Source organism: Gnatocerus cornutus, chromosome 6 (genome assembly GCF_029298725.1).
Source record: "Gnatocerus cornutus isolate USDA-ARS CGAHR chromosome 6, icGnaCorn1.1, whole genome shotgun sequence".
Classification (NCBI taxonomy): domain Eukaryota; kingdom Metazoa; phylum Arthropoda; class Insecta; order Coleoptera; family Tenebrionidae; genus Gnatocerus; species Gnatocerus cornutus.
Genome location: NC_142238.1, coordinates 13,456,206 through 13,478,150, shown reverse-complemented (window position 1 = coordinate 13,478,150; position 21,945 = coordinate 13,456,206). Strand labels below are relative to the sequence as shown.

General features: G+C 37.2%; 4 protein-coding genes and 1 non-coding gene across 8 annotated transcripts in view; 2 read left to right on the top strand and 3 right to left on the bottom strand.

Annotated features, from left to right (window-relative positions):
* gogo (thrombospondin-1 like protein golden goal) overlaps nucleotides 1-12,419 on the bottom strand; it is a 64,920-nt gene extending 52,501 nt beyond the window's left edge. For all 3 annotated transcript variants that reach the window (XM_088038280.1, XM_088038281.1, XM_088038282.1), the window contains exon 1: nucleotides 12,212-12,419. The gene's annotated coding sequence lies outside the window, so the exon portion shown is untranslated. The remainder of the gene's footprint in view (nucleotides 1-12,211) is intronic.
* TRNAL-UAG (transfer RNA leucine (anticodon UAG)) lies at nucleotides 10,193-10,272 on the bottom strand. The gene has a single exon. It is a non-coding gene; the product is annotated as a tRNA-Leu (tRNA).
* A 1,338-nt stretch (nucleotides 12,420-13,757) lies between the features above and the next one.
* On the top strand, nucleotides 13,758-18,066 carry Ctr9 (RNA polymerase-associated protein Ctr9). Its single transcript, XM_088039932.1, has 10 exons — nucleotides 13,758-13,941; nucleotides 13,989-14,087; nucleotides 14,141-14,380; nucleotides 14,430-14,652; nucleotides 14,700-14,941; nucleotides 14,988-15,215; nucleotides 15,263-15,964; nucleotides 16,011-16,340; nucleotides 16,388-16,650; nucleotides 16,701-18,066. Exons 1-10 carry the CDS (start codon nucleotides 13,900-13,902, stop codon nucleotides 17,989-17,991), a joined length of 3,660 nt encoding a protein of 1,219 aa, XP_087896058.1. The 5' UTR covers nucleotides 13,758-13,899; the 3' UTR covers nucleotides 17,992-18,066.
* Nucleotides 18,067-18,509: 443 nt separating this feature from the next.
* Nucleotides 18,510-20,343, bottom strand: LOC148173132 (queuine/queuosine transporter SLC35F2-like). 2 transcript variants are annotated; one of them, XM_088039937.1, is made up of 7 exons: nucleotides 20,170-20,343; nucleotides 19,820-20,123; nucleotides 19,615-19,768; nucleotides 19,300-19,456; nucleotides 19,050-19,254; nucleotides 18,874-19,004; nucleotides 18,510-18,827 (listed from the first exon to the last, which is right to left on the bottom strand). In XM_088039937.1, exons 1-7 carry the CDS (start codon nucleotides 20,241-20,243, stop codon nucleotides 18,644-18,646), a joined length of 1,209 nt encoding a protein of 402 aa, XP_087896063.1. In that variant the 5' UTR covers nucleotides 20,244-20,343; the 3' UTR covers nucleotides 18,510-18,643. The 2 variants fall into 2 exon arrangements, with proteins under 2 accessions (XP_087896063.1, XP_087896062.1); XM_088039936.1 differs by having other exon boundaries at nucleotides 19,050-19,456.
* Nucleotides 20,344-20,513: 170 nt separating this feature from the next.
* Rab39 (RAS oncogene family member Rab39) lies at nucleotides 20,514-21,940 on the top strand. The gene is made up of 2 exons (XM_088039938.1): nucleotides 20,514-20,720; nucleotides 20,770-21,940. The coding sequence occupies exons 1-2, from the start codon at nucleotides 20,613-20,615 to the stop codon at nucleotides 21,316-21,318; spliced, it is 657 nt and encodes a 218-aa protein (XP_087896064.1). The 5' UTR covers nucleotides 20,514-20,612; the 3' UTR covers nucleotides 21,319-21,940.
* The last annotated feature ends 5 nt before the right edge of the window (nucleotides 21,941-21,945 follow it).

Here is a 21,945-nt window from a genome sequence, read left to right as displayed (position 1 = left end):
ATTATGTTCTTTGTTCTTATTGCACTTGGGGTAAAGCGATGACTTGGGTTCTGGGTAAAACGATCTCGGGATCATTTTACCTCTAATATGGGGTCCGTGACATAAGCACCCCGAAAATAGAAAAACAAAGTTTGAACGTTAAGAATGAATGCACCCATGATGCACCCTCATGCACCGCAAAAAGTTTTTTTTGCACCATTTTAATAACCGAGTTATAGAGGCTGTCACGTGACACCAGCACCCCACTATACTCATTTAGAAAAAATAATACTTTCAGTGTCTTCAGCATGTGATGCACTATCATGCACCACCAAAACTTTGGACTTAACTTCAACCCTTAACGCCTTCATCCCTTATAAAAATATATTTTTTTGACTTGATCAAAAATCGATATGGCAATGGATTGCACTCGTGATGCACTGTTACACACCGAAAAGAAATTTTTTGCACCCTTTTAATAACAAAGTTATAGATGTTTATAACTTACTATCACTTGATACTAGCATCCCAAGTTAAAAACATCTATAACTTTGTAATTAAGGGGATGCAATTAAAACTGCTTGCCGTCTGAAACAGTGCATCACGAGTGCATTCCATTGCGCTATTGATTTTTGGTTATGTAAAAAAAAGAATTTTCGTAAGGGATGAAGACGTTAAGGGTTGAAGGTAAGTCCAAAATGTTGGTGGTGCATAATGGTGCATTACATGCTAAACACAGTGAACATATTATTTTTTTCAATTTTGTTTAGTGGGGTGCTAGTGTCACGTGACAGCAGCACCCCAAGTTAAAAACCTGGAAAACTTGGTTATTAAAGAAGTGCAAAAAAAACTTTTTACGGTGCGCAACAGTGCATCACGAGTGTATTCCCTTGTCATATTGATTTCTGATCAAGTCTAAAAAATAATTTTCGTAAGGGATGAAGGCGTTAAGGGTTGAAGCAAAATTCAAAATTTTGGTGGTGCATGATGGTGCATTACATGCTGAAGACACTGAACGTATTATTTTTTCTAAATGAGTATAGTGGAGTGCTGGTGTCACGTGACAGCAGCACCCCAAGATAAAAACCTCGAAAACTTGGTTATTAAAGGGGTGCAAAAAATTTTTTTTACGGTGCATGAGAGTGCATCACGGGTGCATTGATTTCGCAACGTTCAAACACATTTTTTCTTTCGTCGGGGTGCTAATGTCACGGACCCTCTAATATGAATAATTGTATGATATTTGACAAAAGACAGTGATAAAAAAAACAAAAGCGAGAGAATGTATTTTTTGTTAAAAAAAATATATTCACTCTTCAAAAGAAGAGGATTGGATTAGACGCAGTGTGTGCCAAAAATGGGCTCATGATCAATGTGCAAGAGTACGCGAAGAGAAAAATATATTCACTTGCAATTTCTGTTTGATGGAATTAAAAACTTCTTAAATCAGAAAAACTTTTCGTTTTACAAAAAAAAAGTTATTTTTTTATGTCTTCCAGTAAAAGTCTCAATTTTGTTGTTTTACTTCTTGTTATTTTTTGTTTATTTTGTTTTTATTTTAATGTTAAAATGCATTTACTGTTTCTACTAACTTTGCTTAACTTATAAATTTTTGTGAACATAACACATCCTTACGATGGAAAAGAATCAATTTGCCTCAATCGAGGAATCATTTTATATACCCCTAGTCCATGGGTAAAAGATCTTTCTGCAGTCTTGCACTTAATTCTTATTTTAATAAAAATGGGGCAAAAGAGTGCATTATTTTAAGACGGACTTGTAGTACATTAGCTTCTAAGCTCCTGTATAAGTGGTTCATTTATCAATTATAAAAGTTTTGTAGCAATGGTGCTAACCATTTAACATATGGAGTCGTAGAAAACAATTTTTTGCTTAAAAAGTGTAGCGTCTGCGACTATTTGTTGCGATTGGAAACGCTTCTTTGGCGGCGTAAGTGCGTTAATATCAGTTAAACCTCGGAAGCCTCCGGCGCTCCAGTCTCACTTCAAAAGCCCAAATCCCTCCCGAGATCAGTCTTAATTAGCAATAAAACTGTTTGTCTGGAAGTAAGCGTGAATTCGCTTCCGTTCCATTGTAATGTTATGGTATTGTGTGTTTATCACACAAATGCCGAGACGTGATGTGTAGGCTTTAGCCATAACGTTTTCAGCATTAATCTTTATTTGGTCGGGGGTTATGTGTTGTTTAGCCGAACAATAGAATGCAGCTTTCATCGAAAATAACAGTTCTAGATTGCCGCTCCTATTACAGGAAAATCGTGTGATATTTTTAGTCGACAAGTTGACAATATGTCGGCCGCTCCCACACAAAATCGACTTGTTTGGAGTTTAATGAGATTCTCTTGCAATTTTCTATCATCGCGATGGTGTTCCCATTGTTTGAACGAGAGATATTCCAAATTCGTATTGATATTCAGAGCGAATTAAAGTTTCGAAACTTGGCTAATTTCAAAGCGAGAACTAGCGGACTCATCGATCTTCTAAGCGTTTTTAATTAAAGAAAATTGACTGCGAAATCTACCGAAAAATGCAAGAATTGAGTACAAATCCGAAACCAGCTTTGTTTGCATCATTTACCTTCCGAAGTTTCCTCTAACGAAACACCACCCTCCTCCCAAAGATTAAAATTTCCTCGAGTTATTTAAACCGTTGCGTTCATCCTCTCAACTTCACACAACTTTATTAAATGTCTTTGAGGCGCAATTATTTTGTCTATTACCGAGTAATGTGGTTTTGTTTTGAACTTTTCTCATCAACCTCGCCACCCCTGAAAATTTTATTCAAACAACGTTACAAATTATTGTCTCCATAAATCTCCCCAATATTAAATCAAACTAAACGCCCCAATTTGCATTGCAAAATCGAACATAAACATTTGATTAAACTACTTTTGTAGGCTGCACGCGTGTTACAAAAAACAAAATCTTTAGTGGGAGCGACATTTAATTAAATTTTTTGTGGCAACCAGGAAAAACAGAACAAAGGCGGAACCAAAACTCAAATGTCATTGGGTTCTAAATACATTTCAAAGTATATTAAAAGTCTTTGTTTTGCCACCTTGGGAAGTCGGAAATCTGAAAACATTTTTGCGCAGGCCTTTCAAAGTTTATTTAATCTGCAGAAATGCTTGTTGAGTAAGTACTTCAATTATTAAATAATCTTAAGAGAGCCCCGCTTCAAAGATAAGAGCTAATTTAATTGAATGGTATTTGTTACGCTAAAACTCTTTGAGAAATGGAGACTTTTTGTCAAGATCGTCTATCAAATGGTCGACGACAGGTTCTAATTTAAATTAGCGTAATCCGAACGTTTCCATTTCCAAAGTTTTCTTCCAGTATATGTAAAGTTGTTACTAATAAAGGTACCACAATAATACCACACAAACATTTAATTAAATTCTCTTGTTAAAGAATGCAAAATTTATCGACCGGATACTTTGATACAAGAATTTCAAACTAGGGTGATTCTTATCACGATCTTTGAACGACAACTCCAGTAAACTTTTAGTGTTATTATGCCTAAATGATCGTCAAAGAGTGACCTGAAATATCATCATTATCAGAGATATCGGCTTGTTATCCGATCCATAAATATGGAATTAATCTGTTTGAGGTGTTTTTCACGTGAATAAACGCCAAGTTTTTATTTGCTCTAGATTTTGGTTTAAAAAAAGTCTAAACTAAAAACAATACTGCATGTTGAAAACTAGACAACACAACAACACAACAAAAAATGTCAGGACTAATAAATGCTCAATGGCATGTTGGGGATGTCTTTTTGTTTGGTTTGAGGCGGTGTATTCTGCTTCATGTTCCAAATAAATTTAGGAATTGCTCGAAGCGTTGTTGCTGTAAACATCTATCATTGTTTCATGTAATTGGGCCAACAAACAAGATGGTTGTTCCAAAACTATCACTTTTGAGGATTGAAACGCTTTTCTAAAGAAACGTGAAAAGTTTTATAAATAGGTGATGGGTGTTATTGAAATACGTATGTGCAGAGGAAAGGGAGAGAATTAATCTTGAAGATAAACTACCAACAGGATACAGTGTGAGTGGAGTATTCACGAAGATAAGGGAAATGAATGTGCCACAACATCGATAATATTTTAAACGAAAAAATTAGAATAGAAGCACATTTGTTTTGTATAAAAAATAAAATGAATTTTACTTAGAAAATTAATTCTTAAAAACGTAAAATTTGATTGATGGCAATAAACATTTTTCCAAGAAAATCGTCCATGAACAAATCTCCCCGCTTATTTATTAAAGTCGCGGGCTTTGAAAAATCTCCCCATTTTCTTTTACGTCATTTTAATATTCTCAAAAGAAGTGGTGAAATTAAAATTCAACCCAAATCTGGCTGACCGAGGCTTGAAAAAACTGGAGCAATTAAAATAAATGCGAGACAATTTGCATTACATGAAAACGAGCTGGGATAATTGGCCTATAACTGCGCCCGCTGAAAGATAAACCGCGAACCCTTTGTTGCAACAATCGCGAAAAGTTTCCAGTTAACACAAAAATAATACGCAATAAAGCGAAATATTTAATCACTTTAAAAAGTTAAATTAGTGGATAAGGGAGCCGGTTTTAATTTGATAACGCGAACAAATTGACCATTTACAAGTCTTCCAAATCTTTATAACTTCGCATTACTTAGGCGAGTGCAAAGTTTGGGGCTTGGAAAGTTCATCTTTCGGGCGATGAAATGAATTATAAGGAGAGCCCGATTTCGGTAATAATTTATTTGAGGGAGTTTTTAAACGAGCTGTTTCGGGAACTTATTGCCACTTCAACAATGGACCTGTCGAATTAATTAAGGAATATTTATTGTGGCAGAGGAAAGTTGGGAGAGATTAAAAATATTTTCGATTGTAAAGCTCGAGCGGGTCTCATTACGACTCTTCTTTTCTGTTAAGGGAGTTAAGAAACAAAAGATTTAGGAAATTAAATACACCACTCTCGCCGATGCGCACGTGATGAAAATAGTAATCTCACCAGATTTTTACGTCAAGTTTCAATAAAAGCTTCTGTTAATTACTACTAAATCCCTCTCTGCCTATTCTCGATTGGAATTAAGTTGGATAGCTACAAATCCCGTAAAGTGGCAATTTTAGTCGACTGTTCGAGTTCTCGAATTATAAATTTACACAGCTTGGATATTGTATTGTGGATGATAACCGTGTTCTGGGAATCTTTCCGAGCACCTAGTGTTGAAATTTTGCATATTCAACGCAATAAGTGGACGTCAGCCCATTCAACCCTTCACGGAGCGTTTCCTCGGCAACACCAACTCTGAATCAACTTACAAGATTCGACTGTAATGGAATAATCAAGGATTATTAAACAGAAGGTTGCTCCAAAGCAAGAAAAAACCATTGAGGACAGGTGGCGGCGAAGCATAAAAGTTCGACGTTGTTCAGGAAATGTCGAGAGAAAAGTTCATGTGGAAGGGGAGTCTCACTATTGTAAATTTCACATTCTTTGTTTTTCGTGTTCACAGTGGAAATCTACAGCGCGAATGGGGTATAAACTGTCGAAGTTTCTTCGCCGATATGTTCATAATATTCCTCGATTTAATTTCGGAATCGCAACAATTTAATTAATGTTTCATTCACGAGATTGCAGTGTCATCATACATGCAAATTCTCTAAGGGTCGGAAATTACACTGTAATCTCTAATTATCGGTTTTAACCTTCCTAGGTAAACCGCAATCGTCATTTTTACCGCAAAACGTTACAATTATTTTAACACCGCTATTGATTTCTTGAATTTCCCCTGAACATTTTTTCCCGTAAAATTAAGCCAGTTCGTTCTAAAAATTTCCATTTAAAGTACAATTGGGTCTTCATTGGTAATTCTAACTACCTCTTGTGATTCATCGATCACCCTTCGAACCGAAATTATAGCATTAATTCCCCCATTTAGAAATCGCAATTTCCTCGTCACATGTTTTCATGTTTTCCTTTTAAAAGTCATTAACACCACGTGTTGTATCGAACTGGAAGTTCTCCAAAGCAGACAAATCCATCATAAATTGCGATGGCTCAATTTCAACAACACAGCATGAGCTTCGAGTATCAAATTTCAGTAAAATCACGGACCGTCTCTCAAGTGTCATCAACTCAACTATCTCTTGGGAAGGAAACGTTCTACGTCACTACGTCGAGCATTTATGGTGGCAGGACTAATCTCCGATGGAGGGACGAAACAGGGATGGTAAAAACGCCCCTTATTATGAGAGTCTGTTTGGGAGGACAAAATGGGGATAACTAATGCTGTCTCAAATTCTCCAATCGATCAAAAATAGTCAAAAAAAATAATTTTCTTTATTTTAAATTTTTTGGGAGAAAATGGTGGATGCGCCGGGCAAAACATAATTTTCTTCCTATAAATTGAATTCTTTCATTTCAGATTGGTATAACACATTGTATAAAAAATGTATTGTTCTGTTCATAACACACATTCTGTATTTGACATTTTATTGTTCAGAATTTCAGAATTTTATTTGCGCTATATCTCCAGATTTAATTAAAAACTAGGAGTATTTAGCAATAGATGAATCCAATAATTTGTGCCCATTTTAACAGACATTCATTTTCGTCAAATCTTTTAGCGTAACAATGCGAATTTGCTGCCTTTCTGCTCTTTAGTCGCTCCTTTATGTGCTTTTGCTTCGTTTTTTAATAATGGAAACAAATTTCAAACCGTGCAGGCAATAAAACAATACCACCACTTTTTTTTGTTTTCTGAATTTCTTGTTTCCATTCCGCGGAAGAAACAATCTTTTTTGAAAACACCGCTTCATTCTTTTTGACGAAACAATGCAGTAAAGACGACAAACGCAATTACACCGAACAAAACCTCCACATTGATTGCGATTAAAACTTTCAAGACAAAAATAAAGCACAAGCTAAGATCAATTACATGCATGCAAATCAGTGCGGTACAGAAAATTGAACTTGGGAAACTGAATTTTGTGGCAATTATCCAGCTGTCTGCGGAATTTCCATTTTAAACCTTTTTAATACCGGTGGGTTTTTCTTCTTGCCGGAGTCTCAATTTTCCGAGTGTTTTTCCAATAAATGAGTGAATGGCATGTCTTCTCCGTCTTTTAATCCACATCAAATAATGTTCTATTTTCGATCTTGCACCCCAACCTGCAACACTCCCCTTATTATTAATACAAAAGTAATCGATGGTGGCTTCAGAATCGATAACTTACATCGTGTTTACACTGAGCTCGAGCGAAATTTGCCTACGAATTGAGAGAAAACCATTTTGCTACACGGTTAATAGCACTTGACGTTGGATTATTGGTTTTTATGTGGGATTATTGTCGAATGGAATTTATTTCAGACTCTCTGAATCATAATTAATGAAAACAGACCGAGTTCTCTACTGTTTCTGTCTTGTTTAACAACGCCATAATTTCGTTTGGATTTATTGTAAATTGACTAGTTTGATTTCCGGGTTCGTTAAACTATACAGATAACTAATGCTTTCAGAACTAATTAATTCAATTTTAGTCAGAGCGGGATTAAAATGAGTTTCACGTTTTTTCTAATTTAACCTGTTTATACACTTTCATTTCCTCCACAATGGCGGGCGGTTTAAAGAAAATAAAAGACAAGAAAGCCTGTGTGAGATTCGAACATCTGTCCCTTTTTGTTCCTTTGGCCAATCTACAAATCTTCCAAGCCACCCCAGCGTCATTTTGTAAAAGATTAAAGTAATTGCGTTATTATGTACAATTTTCCATTTCAGAACCTTTGTGGTTTCTCTGTCACAGAAGTGCTCGACTTTACAGTTCTACAAGCGGCTTAACAACGATAAAGAATTTTTTGTTGAGGAAAACACTGTTACTATTAAAGCTAAAATTCAATTTTGATCTATCTAATTTAAGTTAAGCGAGTTGGAACAAAGTAAATGAAATTTTTAACGCTAGAACAAGTTTTACGGGTCTTGTTCTTGAATCTTCATGTGTAGACGACAAATTTGAGATTTTATGGTGGTGGTTTAATGGCGAAAAGCACGATTTAAAGCTTCAAAGCTTCAAATTATGCCTAATTAAACGAATTTGCATTAGGATCGTCAGGATGTGCTCACGTCAACCATAAATCAATAATAATTTGCCCCCCCCCATTTTGTTTAATTTAAATTTAATTTTACTTTACAATAAAGTTGAATGTGAACTGAATATTCACAATGTGGATACTAATTGGGCCGTGGTTTCTAGTCGACCGGAAAACATTCGACATATTTGCCATAAATAATAGAAACAATAAAGTTAACGCAACGTGTAATAAATTTATCGTTGGTCGTTGTCACAATTTGAATTGTCGCTGACAGGAAGGTTTGTTCTATTTTGAAAATTTGTAAAATCTTTGATTTTTATTGCATTTTAATTGTAAACATTTTTTTATTACTTCTGCTTAAGAAGAGTCACTATGTCGTGTGCTTCCGAACTGTGAATTTAAATCTCTCTCCTGCAAGTAGACAAAAAAAGCGTATATTGGGTTACCTATATTAAGCACAATTATCGCTAAAGGTAAAATTTATTGTATTCAAAATACGCTCAAATTTTACAGAAAGAATTTGAAACCAAGTTTAGGATCCGAAGATTGATCAAACTAAGAATGACTAAATTTTGATTAAGATTTAACGAAAGAATAGCGTCAAAATCATTTAAATTAGTTGACAAAAATCAATACAAAATTTACATTGTCATCTTAGCCAAATCTTCTAAACTCCAAAGTTTCATGGAACAGTTATAATTAGTTTATTAGTTTAACAAGTTCTTGAGAACAATCTTTCCAAAGTTTAATTTACTGCGATGCACACAAGGCAAAATAAATGCAATTCGATAAAGAATTTTTGTTAAAAAAGTAGAAAATTGAAGCTGGGAATTATCAAAAAACAAACAACAAACGTTTAAAAGCAAATCTCGATACAAATATTTTCTAGAGAAGAGAACATTTTAAACACTCATAACTTTAAGATGAGATAAGATTAAGAAACGTTAAGTTAAATGCGAGTCTGGAACATCTGACTTTTATCTTTATCCACCGAATACTTAAAACAGGATCGCAATATTTTTTCTATTTTTATAGCAAATAAAGCGGCAACCTCTTACGAATCGATCCTAAAAGTCTTCCCTATTTTAAACAAATTGCTTCCACTCCAATTCATGACTTCTCAAAACAATCATTCTCTAAATCAAAAGATAAGCTCCACTTTCCCTTCGATCGGCCAAGTGTACAAGATCCAAAAAGACATTTGCGGCAAACGCAATCTTTCTAGTACCGTAAAATAAAACACGCAAGGATAATAACTTCCACGCAAGTTTCCTTCTATTGCTTTAACATGCCAAGTCTTGATTCATCTCTAATTAAATTAATGGTGATTTATCGCGTCATTTTGTAGAAATTTGAATCGACGTCGTCAAAAATGGACCTTGTACTTTGGCTTTAATGATAACAATGGCTGACACATGAAATGGCCCATTTATTTTCCGGGAATAAACCGTAAATTTATTTTACGCTGTTATGATGCCCTTCTCGTCGCGTTCTGCTACATGAGCCGGCGATACCTTGTTTCCGGTGTTTTATTTCCTACGTTTCATCGGATGGGTAGAACGGACAACGAAGATAAAGGATGCATGTTTATTATTTAAACTGAGCTAAACTCTCATTTTTTTCCGACGTAATTTACTGGAATTTAACACACGTTGGTCTTTATTAAGAAATCACAGCTGCGGTTTATACCCATTCATTCCAAGGACTAATCGTTTATCCGATACCGTTCAAGGACTATTTATCCTTGTAATAAATTTCCGGTACAGGCCAACTCCTTTGACTCGTTATCGGATCGGACAGTATATGTAAACTGATAACTCTGATAAGAATGAGGGCTTGATCGGAGCTGCTTGGACCTGCGGAGGGTGAGTTTACCCCATCGACTTTCACCCCTCCGTTGCTGACACAACGTCCTTGTACAGCTTCACATAAATTTCATTATAATGCTGGGCGATATACTAACAAAGTGCGTGATTTAGGTCTAAGGAAATTTGACATTTAATTTCATGTCCGAGCGGTCACATTCTAAATAAATGTTTATTTCTGTGATTTATGACGCGGTGATTTGTAAATATCGATTAATGGGCACAAAAAAATGCAAAATGGGAAAAATGACAGCGGTGGGATTCGAACCCACGCCCTTTCGGACTGGTGCCTAAAACCAGCGCCTTAGACCGCTCGGCCACGCTGCCTTGCTGCTTGTGATAAACGAAAGTTTGTTTTACAGCACCTGCCATAAATCGTAATCTAATCCAAGTTTTTATTTTTTTTGTTCCTATATTAAGGCAGTTTGACACGATCACTTTTTTTTTCAAATTTTTACGAATCAAAATTTGACAATTTATTTTCAAATAAAGATTCTCGTGACAAATAGCGAAATTAAAAAAAATATTTTTGCAAAAAAAAATTAAAACATGTTAGAAAAAGTCACAAATAATTTCACAATTCTGTACAGTAACAATACGCAAAGTAAAAAGAATAAACTCTGAAACCGCTGATTTTGGCGGTTAGCGAACAGGAAAAAAAAATTCTGCATTATTTTGGGACAAATCTTGAACGTCAACTTGAAAAAAAATTCTCAAATGTAAAAATTCTCAAATGTTTATTTGTATAAATTTGAGAAAAAATGTGATCGGGTCAAACCGCCGTTAGCATAAAATTAAAAAAAAACTATTAAATTATCTTAATTAGTGTGTTACAAAAAAAAACAAAAAAATAAAAATTTATTCTAATCAAGAGTTATCAATGTTATCATCTCTCTGAAACAAAATTTAATTCGAATCAGAATCTACAACATCCTACAAATAAATTACGCAGAATTAACACGCGCTTCTGGCCGTGCAAAGAATTATTTGCGCCATAAATTCTTTCCATAACATGACAATAACATACTCTGTTTTCTCTGTTTCGTTTACGCTTATGAGTAAACCCAATTTCCGTATTACAGTTCTGTAAATACGGTTTTACATTTGCTGCAGTTTTAATGGAAATTTTCCATAGTTAATACCAGCAAATGTGCAGGAATTAAAGCAGCTTAACAAAATAAAAAGATCGTCTTTCAGTGCCATTTTCATTGCTGTAAAACGTTACTGATGTTTGTTGAATAATGTTTCCACTATATGCAAAAATCAAAAACACAATAGCTCCGGTTAACAACCGGAACCGAATGGCAATTGTTTGATTAGGAAGCGAATTAAAACGGAAACTACAGCAGACTCTGAATAATGAAAGTTGAAATGACTTCTGTGTTAAAACCTCAGTGGTGCTATAACATTAAAGTTACGAAATTAAGTGGAAATCAATTGAAAGCTCAAGTACCAATTAGACTTTTTTGTCGTGTTTCAAGCATTTGCAACCACCACAGCTTCCAATTAAAAATATTACTTGCAGAGCTGGCGATTTATCAAAGCGAAAGCTCATGACGTCATATTAATCACAGGAAATAAAATATTAGAGTTGGAACGATGTGGAAAATCACAAAAAAATGATTGATTCATTTTTTTAATAACAGAGCTCTGGGACGGGACACACTGACCGAATTCTTTCTCCAGACCCTGAATTTACATAACTTGAGGAATTACCGACGGCAGCGAAAGTTTTAGGATGTTTTTATGTTGGCAAGTATCTCAAGGATATAGGACGAGATTTTTACGTTGAAATAATTTCTCTCAAAAAATAAGACGTGATTTTAGATTCGTCCGCTTTTCAGTAAATTGGATGAGAGATTCAGTTTCAATACGCTATCACTTAAAAGAACTTCAAAAAGCTCGTTACTGTGCAGGCAATCAACAATTTTAAAGGTAAACAGCGAGTTTTCGTCACAATGCACTTTCTGCTAACGAAATGCACATGTTGATTTTTAATTTAACTTGTGTGAGGGTTTCTTTGTGTATAAGTGTTCTTTGATGCTCGTCATTAGGAGCAAAAGCTGTTTAAAGCTCGCAACCGAAAGCACCGCTTTCGCCAGTCACAGCAATTAGAATTCATTTGTGTTAATGTCGTTAGAAATTAACTGTGAAGAGCTTTTGGAAAAACACCACAGATTTTGCGGGTTAATCTTGATAACAAGCAAAGTTGATACAAGCGTTTGAATATACTTTTTTTTAGTTAACTCCGCATTATTTTACTTACTTGCCAACTTATCTCCAATAGCCCACATCTGTCCAAAGTCCACAAAATTCCACTCACTATTTATTTTTCTCTTCTGTTTTGAGATCTTGAAGACACATCCACCAACGCTAAATAATTGCACCTTCCGGTATTAGAGAAGTTTAAAGAACGCGTGTTCGGCGCGAACTGTACCGACGACGCTGCAAGTGGGGACGCTCACCCTATAGCACGACGCCGACGTTCTCCCCCTCTCGTATTATTTCCGCTTCATCGCATATACCGACGCATCTAACACAATATGTAAATAATAGGGAAAAATCCAATTCATATTACGACTTGTGTCTGCTTTGCACTAATGCAGAAAAGTAATTAACATGACAAATGAAGAGTGACCTCGGAGGTCACGCTCTTTAATCCCGATATTTCATTAAAAAAAGAGTTCATTGAAAGTGAGAAGCGAGGGCGATAAAAATTTAATACACGACATAAAAATTCGATGGGGAAGAAGTAGAATCGTTTCAAGGATGAGTGTGGAAATTCGATTTAATTTAAGGATATGGGGGAATTATCCTTTGATTTATATTCGTATTTACGCATTGTCTGAGTGTGGCTAAAGCCAGACACATGCGGCACTGATGAAAAATCATCCGTTTGTATTGGCTCATTGCGCTATAAATTTTAAAATCTATAAATTTATTGTGTAACTGCTTTGTTTTAAACATCAAAAATAGAACACAATGATGAGCACAGCTGAATTTATTTCCAGTTTCATGATTTTATTAATAACCAGTTCTGGGACTGGCGCGGATTTTATTAATGATCACATTGAAACCACTTGTCATTTTTTGTATTGGTTCAAATTAGGTCTAGTTATAATTTTAGAGTGACACTGATGAAATTAATAGTTACAAAAAAAAAACATTTCACTTTTTCAGCAGAAAAAGAATAAAATTCGAGGTGTACTGTTACAAAATCCTAAAATATTTGGACTGAAACAACTTCCCCCGCAGGAATACATTGAAATCCACTTTGTCACGTAATATACACACAATAGAAAACGTTTCTTTGTAAAAGGATATGCTAGAAATAATTTAAGTAAGAAAAAAGTCTAAATCTGGTAACGATTCAATGGTAACTTTTGCGATTCTATCGCATATTCTTATGAATCATTTTAAAGAAAATTCTTTGAGCGATTTTGTTTTAAATATTAGTGTAGCAGAATTTATAAATATATTTTAAATTTTTAATTTTTAAATTTGGCGCAAATTTGACGTAAAAGCCTAGTCTCAAAAATCATTTTAGTTTTTTTTTGTTTTTTTTTTCCATAAAGGTCTGACGCGGGAACTATAAACTTCTTATTGTTTTTTAAAAGAAAAACAAGTGAAGCAATTTTATCAGACTTTCTTCTCATTTTTTTTATCTTTTAGATTTATTTAATTTTTCACTAATCGACTCCTTTTACAATAAATTTGAATAAATTATAAATTCATCTCCATTTTAAAGATTTTCTAATTTTAGTCCCCCTTCTAAATTAATTTTTAATACGGCGGTCAAAGTGACCTTTGAAAGCCCCTCTATGACGAGCTTTCGCCAGATGTCGCCTCAGTCGCTTTTCCGCAGTGGCGTCCGTTCGTTGTGTTTGCTGTCGTGAAACTTAAAATAAAATGGTGTAGTGTTCATTTTAGCCCAATTTCGTGTAAAAAACGAAAATGACGACAACGATAGAAATTCCTCTCCGGGACACGGATGAGGTACGACTTTCCTTTAGGAAAATTTAAATGACGCCAAATTTTTTTAGGTTATAGAGCTTGATTCTGACCAACTACCTGATGGAGATGAAGTTCTGGGGATTTTACGCCAAGAAAACACTCAGTTATCTATCTGGGTCAATCTTGCCGTGAGTTTTATGATTTTGCGCGTTTTTAAAGTCTCAACACTTTGTCCCAACAGCTGGAATATTATAAACAAGGGAAGATTGAAGACTTTATTAAGATTCTTGAAGCCTCGAGAACGGACGCTAATGTGGACTATCGTGACTATGAAAAGGATCAAATGCGAGCTCTTGACATGCTGGCGGCGTATTACGTCCAAGAAGCAAATAGAGAAAAAAATAAGGATAAAAAAAGGGAATTGTTTACTAAAGCCACTCTTTTGTACACCACCGCAGATAAAATCATCATGTACGACCAGGTGGGGGTTTTTCAATCATGGAAAACACCCTCTAATTGTCAATTTCTAGAACCATTTACTGGGGCGCGCATATTTCTGCCTTCTTGAAGGAGACAAAATGGAGCAAGCTGACGCGCAATTTAATTTTGTACTAAATCAGTCACCCAACAACATCCCATCTTTATTAGGAAAAGCGTGTATCGCTTATAATAAAAAGGATTTCCGCGGAGCTTTAGCGTTTTACAAGAAGGCTCTAAGAACCAACCCAAATTGCCCAGCCGCTGTCAGACTAGGTACACAAGCCCCTAAAATTAATTATAATACAATCATAATTTTACAGGTATGGGACACTGTTTTATGAAGCTCAGTAACCAGGAAAAAGCTAGATTAGCCTTTGAACGAGCGCTCCAGTTAGACCCGCAATGCGTGGGGGCTCTTGTGGGTTTAGCTATTCTAAAATTAAATTTACAACAGCCAGAGTCTATCCGCAGCGGCGTGCAAATGTTGTCCAAAGCTTATACTATTGATTCTTCCAATCCCATGGTTTTGAACCATCTGGCTAACCATTTCTTCTTTAAAAAGGTACAAATTTTTTCTTTCGTGACTTCTTCTAATCGGTTTATTTCAGGATTACAGCAAAGTTCAACATTTGGCGCTTCACGCGTTTCATAACACGGAAAATGAAGCAATGAGAGCTGAAAGTTGTTATCAGTTGGCACGAGCTTTTCATGTGCAAGGGGATTACGATCAAGCTTTCCAATATTATTATCAAGCGACGCAGTTTGCACCCACGGCTTTCGTGTTACCGCATTTTGGTTTGGGGCAAATGTATATTTACAGAGGGGACGCAGAAAACGTAAGAAAACTAACTTAATTTACAATGTAAAAAACTCCAAATTCTAGGCGGCGCAGTGCTTCGAAAAAGTATTAAAAGCCCAACCTGGCAATTACGAAACCATGAAAATCCTTGGATCTTTATACGCGAACTCTACTTCCCAATCCAAACGAGATATCGCGAAAAACCACCTTAAAAAAGTTACCGAACAGTTTCCCGACGACATTGAGGCCTGGATTGAGTTGGCTCAAATTTTAGAGCAGTCAGATCTTCAAGGCTCTCTCAGTGCCTACGGTACCGCCATCCAAATCCTTAATAAAGACGTGCAAGCTGATATACCAACTGAAATTTTAAACAACGTCGGAGCTTTACACTACCGACTGAGTAACCTGGATGAGGCTAAGAAAAATCTCGAAGAAGCTCTTTGGAGAGCGAAATCTGAAGCAGAGCACGATCCACAGTATTATAATTCAATTTCCGTGACGATTACTTACAACTTGGCGAGACTTAACGAAGCCCTGTGTTTGTTTGACAAGTCGGAAAAATTGTACAAAGATATTTTGAAGGAGCACCCGAACTATGTTGATTGTTACTTAAGGTTAGGGTGCATGGCTCGTGACAAAGGACACATTTATGAAGCCTCCGATTGGTTTAAAGAAGCTTTGAGGTTCAACACTGAGCATCCAGACGCGTGGTCACTTCTTGGAAATCTTCATTTAGCCAAAGCAGAGTGGGGACCCGGTCAAAAAAAATACGAGCGGATTCTAAAGGTTTGTCAAAATGCAGTACCACAACAGTACCAACTTGTTTTTCCAGAACCCTGCGACGTCTCAAGACTCTTATTCTTTGATCGCGCTTGGAAACGTTTGGTTACAAACACTTCATCAACCAACCAAAGACAAGGAGCGAGAAAAACGCCACCAAGAAAGAGCTTTGTCCATGTTCAAACAGGTCCTTAAGATCGATCCGAAGAACATTTGGGCAGCGAACGGTATCGGGTCGGTGTTAGCCCATAAAGGCGCTGTGAACGAAGCTCGCGATATCTTCGCACAAGTTAGGGAAGCCACCGCTGATTTCTGCGATGTTTGGTTGAACATCGCTCACGTTTACGTGGAGCAGAAGCAGTTCGTCAGTGCGATACAAATGGTAACATCATCCTTGACCACTTGAGGATAATAATTGATTTCTTTCAGTACGAAAATTGTTTGAGGAAGTTCTTCAAGTACAACAACGTGGAAGTTCTTCAGTATTTAGCCCGCGCGTATTACAAAGCTTCAAAGCTCAAAGAAGCCAAAATGGTGTTACTGAAAGCTCGCCGTGTTGCTCCACATGATACGGTTCTTCTCTACAATATTGCATTGGTTTTACAGAGGTTGGCCACTTTTATTCTCAAGGACGAGAAATCTACTCTGACAACTGTCCTTCAAGCCGTGCACGAACTTGGATTATCCCTCAAGTAAGCAGTAATAAGTCACTATTGTGTTGGTACCAATTTTTTCGTCTTAGATATTTTACCTATTTGGCTGAGTTCGGCGACAAAATGCGCTATGACGTGACGTTGGCAGCCATGGAAGCTCGCCAATGCAAAGATCTTCTCTCACAAGCTCAATACCACGTCGCTCGAGCCCGACGCGTCGACGAAGAAGAGCGCCAACTCCGAAGAAAACAAGAAGACGAAAGAACAGCTTTCAAAATGCGCCAACTTGAAGAACAGAAGAAAGTCGAAGAGGAGATGCGGTTAACCAAGGAGCAACTGCTTCAGAAACGTCAAGAATACAAGGAGAAGACCAAAAACGCCCTTCTTTTCATGGAAATTCCAAATGAGAAGCTCAAAGGTAAAGGTCGTGGTCGCAAAGATCAGTACGTCAGTGATTCCGGAAGCGATCGCGAGAACCAAGAAGGTGGTGAAGTCAAAGAAAAGAAAGATAGAGGTCGAAAGAGACAAAGAAGCAGAGATCGAAAGCGAAAAGGAGGAAGGCGGCGGGATAAGGGCGGACGATCAGACTCTGATAGCGACAGACCCAAAACTAAACGGAGCAAGAAGAGGCTCAAAGATCCGAGATCTAGACACAAAGATGAGGGTCTCAGCGCTAAACAAAAAAGCCGAATCGTTTCTAAAGCGACGATTTCCACGAGCGAGGACGACAGTGACGACGGCAAACTTAAAATTGCCAGTGGAGACGAAAGCGAAGCTGGCGGACGCGGCCGCAAACGAAAGATTTCTTCCGGATCGGAAAGTCGTTCTAGATCACGATCGAAATCTGGTAGCAGATCTCGCTCTAGATCAAGATCGAAGAGCGGCTCAAGATCCAGATCTAGATCAAAGAGTGGTTCTAGATCACGATCAAGATCTAAAAGCGGTTCTCGTTCAAGATCACGAAGCAGTTCGCGATCGAAAAGCGGATCTAGGTCTCGAAGCAGATCGAAATCTGGCTCTAGATCAAAATCTAGATCGAGATCAAAAAGTCGCTCCAAGTCGAGATCGAAGAGTCGCTCCAGATCTCGTTCGAAGAGTCGTTCTAGATCAAGATCAAAAAGTCGCTCGCGGTCGAGATCGAAGAGTCGCTCAAGATCTCGATCGAAGTCCGCGTCTCGGTCTAAATCCAGAAGTAGATCAAAGTCTGGATCTAGATCTCGTTCCGCCTCAAGGTCTAGATCTAGATCTGGGAGCAGATCTGGAAGTGGTTCTCCGAGGAAAAGTGCTTCCAGAAGTAGGAGTCGTTCTGGTTCACCTGCGAAATCTGGAAGTGAACGTGGATCCAGAGCGTCTTCCCCGGCCAAAAGTGGGAGTGAATAGGTTAAGGTTAGTTGGTCTAAGATGCATATAATAGAATTAGTGAACAAGTAAATAAAAACTTTTATGAAAATTCAATTTAGTGCCTACATCCACAATAATTGATCTACTCTAACTTACAAAGAAACCAATTATATAAATATACAAAAGTACGTTGGTAAATTCGTTTGCAACGAGTTGGAATTCTGGATTTAGTGTTAAAATGTAGTGCACATAAAATTTCCCATTCTCTTCATCACTAAATCCTTCCATTGCCGTAAAACTGTGTTGCAAAACTTGAACTTTAGAGTCGTGGGTACGCTTTTGCTGAATAGATGAATTTTTCGAATCATCTCACTTCGATTACGTGATTTAAGTGGAAAAACGGTTTAAAACAATCACTGTGTACATTTCAAGAGACTTGGCTAAATATTGCCAGGGGTTTAACGTAGTGAATCATATTTTGGCACTTTTACACTTAACTGCACGAAACATTAAGAGCTACCTGGTCACGAAAGGACAATTAAATTCAAACCCTGCGGTTAACCAAGACCAATGAAATACATAATACAATAAATTCGTGATACACAGTTGAACGATTATATTGGTACATAAGTGCGGATATTATGGTCATACTCAAGTTGTAATAGACCAAATGTACTTTACTTTAAATACTTTACGCGCTGGTAGTTTGAGTATTCAAGACATCATGACTTCCGTAAAAAGACGTGAAGGTGGTGTTTGTACTGTGACTGAGAGGAAAAGTGTCGTTACTGTTCAAAGTCCCAAACGCTGACAGGATCTCTGTTGTCCGTTCGGGGCTGTCAGTAATCATGTGTTCCCGCAACTGACATTCTGATCTAAAACTCTTCGTCAATACGACCATCAAAAATCGTACCAACTCACCTGTTGGAATTATTGAGTTGAGCCGTGTGGTTAGAAGGCATGCTTTGTGACGCCGCTGGCGTTTGCTTGATGGCGTAGATGTACACACCGGTCATCGACAACGTATAAGATAAAAAGTATAAGGCATGGAACTACAACAAGACAATGAGAGAAGGCTGAAGAACTCACCATCTTACCTTATAATTAAAAAGTAAGATTCCTACGATCAGTGTATAAAAATTCCCTGAAAGCAGAGACAAGTGTAAGGCTGTTGTTCCCATGTTTATTAAAAACACCGACGAGAATGTGCAGAACATGAATTGACACGCGGAGAATGACGACAAGAGCGCACTTGAGCTTCGCCACGTTGATGTTATCAACGTTTGTTTTTCCAGGATCACCCTGAAAGAGGAGTTTAGTTGTTGGTGGGTACATGGAGGAACTAACATTTGAATGCCGCTGAGGATGCTCCCAAATAAGCCCAGAAGACCTAGATACTCGACGATGTCTGTGTTTTTTACAGATAGTTCTTGTAGCACCGTCACGATGGCGAAGAGGACAGCTCCGCCGAGGCATAGCATGTCGCCCACCAACTGGTTTTTACCTAGAATGAGATTAATTAATTTGGAGTAAGAGTATGCTGTGTAATTTAATTATGTATAACTGCAAGGACCTCACTGTCTTATTAGATGTTTGCCCGTTAGGTCTACAATTTGCTCTAGTAGAGTATATTAGGTTGTAATGAAAGCAAGATTTATGTACCGTCGATCTTAGTGTCTTCGATGTTGGCCCAGACAAGGCAGCCCACCCCCATGAGACACACAGATACGGCGATAATATGCACCATGCGGTAACGAACACCAAGCACCAGACAGCTTAAGGCCAATGCTACAGGGATGGCGACACAACCGAGCAGCTGAAAGCGATCTTTATTAAACCAAATCGTCTATAATAAGCAGCCCCCAACCTGTATACTTGTCAGAGTAGTAAACTGATGAGCAGTACTCATTAACGTGTTAGCTTGCACATCTATTAAACAAAGCAAAAGATACCGCCATCCTCGAGCTTTGATAATAGAAATGAGACCTTTCTCTCCTCTACGGAACGCGAGCCAACTCGTGTAAATCGCACACAAGAACATGTAATGAGGGAATGATTGTCCAGTCGGCAAGACCGAGGAGGACCCAGAGTTGATATAGTGAGCCAATGTGTTTATTGCGCATAGTAAGAGGGACAAGAATTGACCCAGAATTATGTTCTGCCAAACGCACCTACAAACAAAGGGTGTACTTTGAGGGGTGACTACACAAAGTTTACCATTTTCCCAATTCGGATAGATTGTCGCCGATTTTATCACAAAAACCGGAAACGTCACCCATTTTGCCATGCATTCATCAGGAATTATTTGTCGCGCCGAGAAGGGCGGGGCACCCCAAACAACCCCATATTTACAATTTTTTTAAATTAAGCGCGCAAGCGCCACTATATCAATTTTCCACGCAGCGGCCTGTATTACCGACATCGAGCCTTTCACGAAATAAATTAAAACACCCATTCCCAAACAAAACAAACTCATCTGTAACCATCAGAAGAGGTTCAATATTATCCGTCGACCTGGGGGTGGGTTTCTTCGTTTCTTTGTTCCGTTTCAGTGACCTGTATAACCGACATCAGCTGTCAATCTGTCACTCCTGTCAGTTGTCATCGCAGTGTCAATAAATAAAGTAAATAGTGCAAACAAAATTGTGGAATGTTTTAAAATGGTAGAGCCAATTTTCGACTACCAGTTTCGACTCATCTTGATAGGTGATAGTACAGTGGGAAAAAGTTCGCTCTTGAAATATTTCACCGATGGTAAATTCGCAGAGGTAAGCCCTTGGTCTAAACTGCGTTCTTGGCTCAAAGGTTACTTTCCAGCTATCAGATCCCACGGTCGGGGTGGACTTTTTTGCAAGACTAATAGAAGTAAAAGACGGCACTAGGATAAAACTCCAGTTATGGGACACTGCTGGTCAAGAGAGATTTCGCTCAATCACCAAATCATACTACAGAAATTCAGTGGGTGCTTTGTTAGTTTACGATATTTGCAATAGGGCTAGTTTCGAACATATTCCCGTCTGGATGTCAGAAGCCAGGCGACACATTGAGCCCCACAGGCCCGTTTTCGCTCTAGTTGGTTGTAAATTAGACCTTGTTAATAATGGAGGCCAGAGGGAGGTTTCTAAAGAAGAGGCTAAAACTTTCGCTGACCAACATGGGATTTTCAATGTCGAAACCTCGGCCAAGAACGGAATGAATGTAGAGGAAGCTTTTAAATCCGTCACTCAAGAAGTATACAATCGGATACAAACTGGAGAGTATAAAGTTGAAGATGGTTGGGACGGAATTAAAACAGGGTTTGCACGTCCCAATGGGTTAGATTTCAATTTAATTGAAGCAGAACCTGCAAAGTCATCTTGCTGTTAAATTAACAATGAACTATTTTATTATTAAAATATGTACATACATTACGTGTAATTAGACACTAAAATTAATGACCTAAAACTATGGATTTCACTTTTTTACAAAAAAAATCTTCCGTTTAACGAGATTCTGAAACAAGGCGGTGTCACTCGTTCCTAAAAAGTTATTTAGTGCGTCTCCGGATTGCATTCATTTTTTTTGTGCGTCAGTGTCAATTGTTGGCTATTGTTATTCTTAGTTTAATTACTCGTCATGGCTATCCGAGTGAAGTAATTAAACTGGATCATTTTGTTTGAACTTTCACGTGAAAGGCAGAATTTTCGAAACACCAATTAATTTCGTCGACTGAAATCAAAGAAATCATTGCCGCCCCTTTCTTGCTAATTTAAACAGTGAGTTTGTCTTTTACGTCGATACTCACACTTTTCATACATTATGTGATAAACTTGATGATTCAGCTGTTGCTATATAACATTGTAGTTATGTAGAAATCTATCTAGTCTTGGAATGTTCAACTAATTTTTATAGAGGTTGTTTATGTCCTTTTTTGTAAAACGTACTTTATTTTAGCACAGGTAAAAAGTTATTGTAGTTATAGAAAAACCCGATTAAAATATAATTATTAGTCCA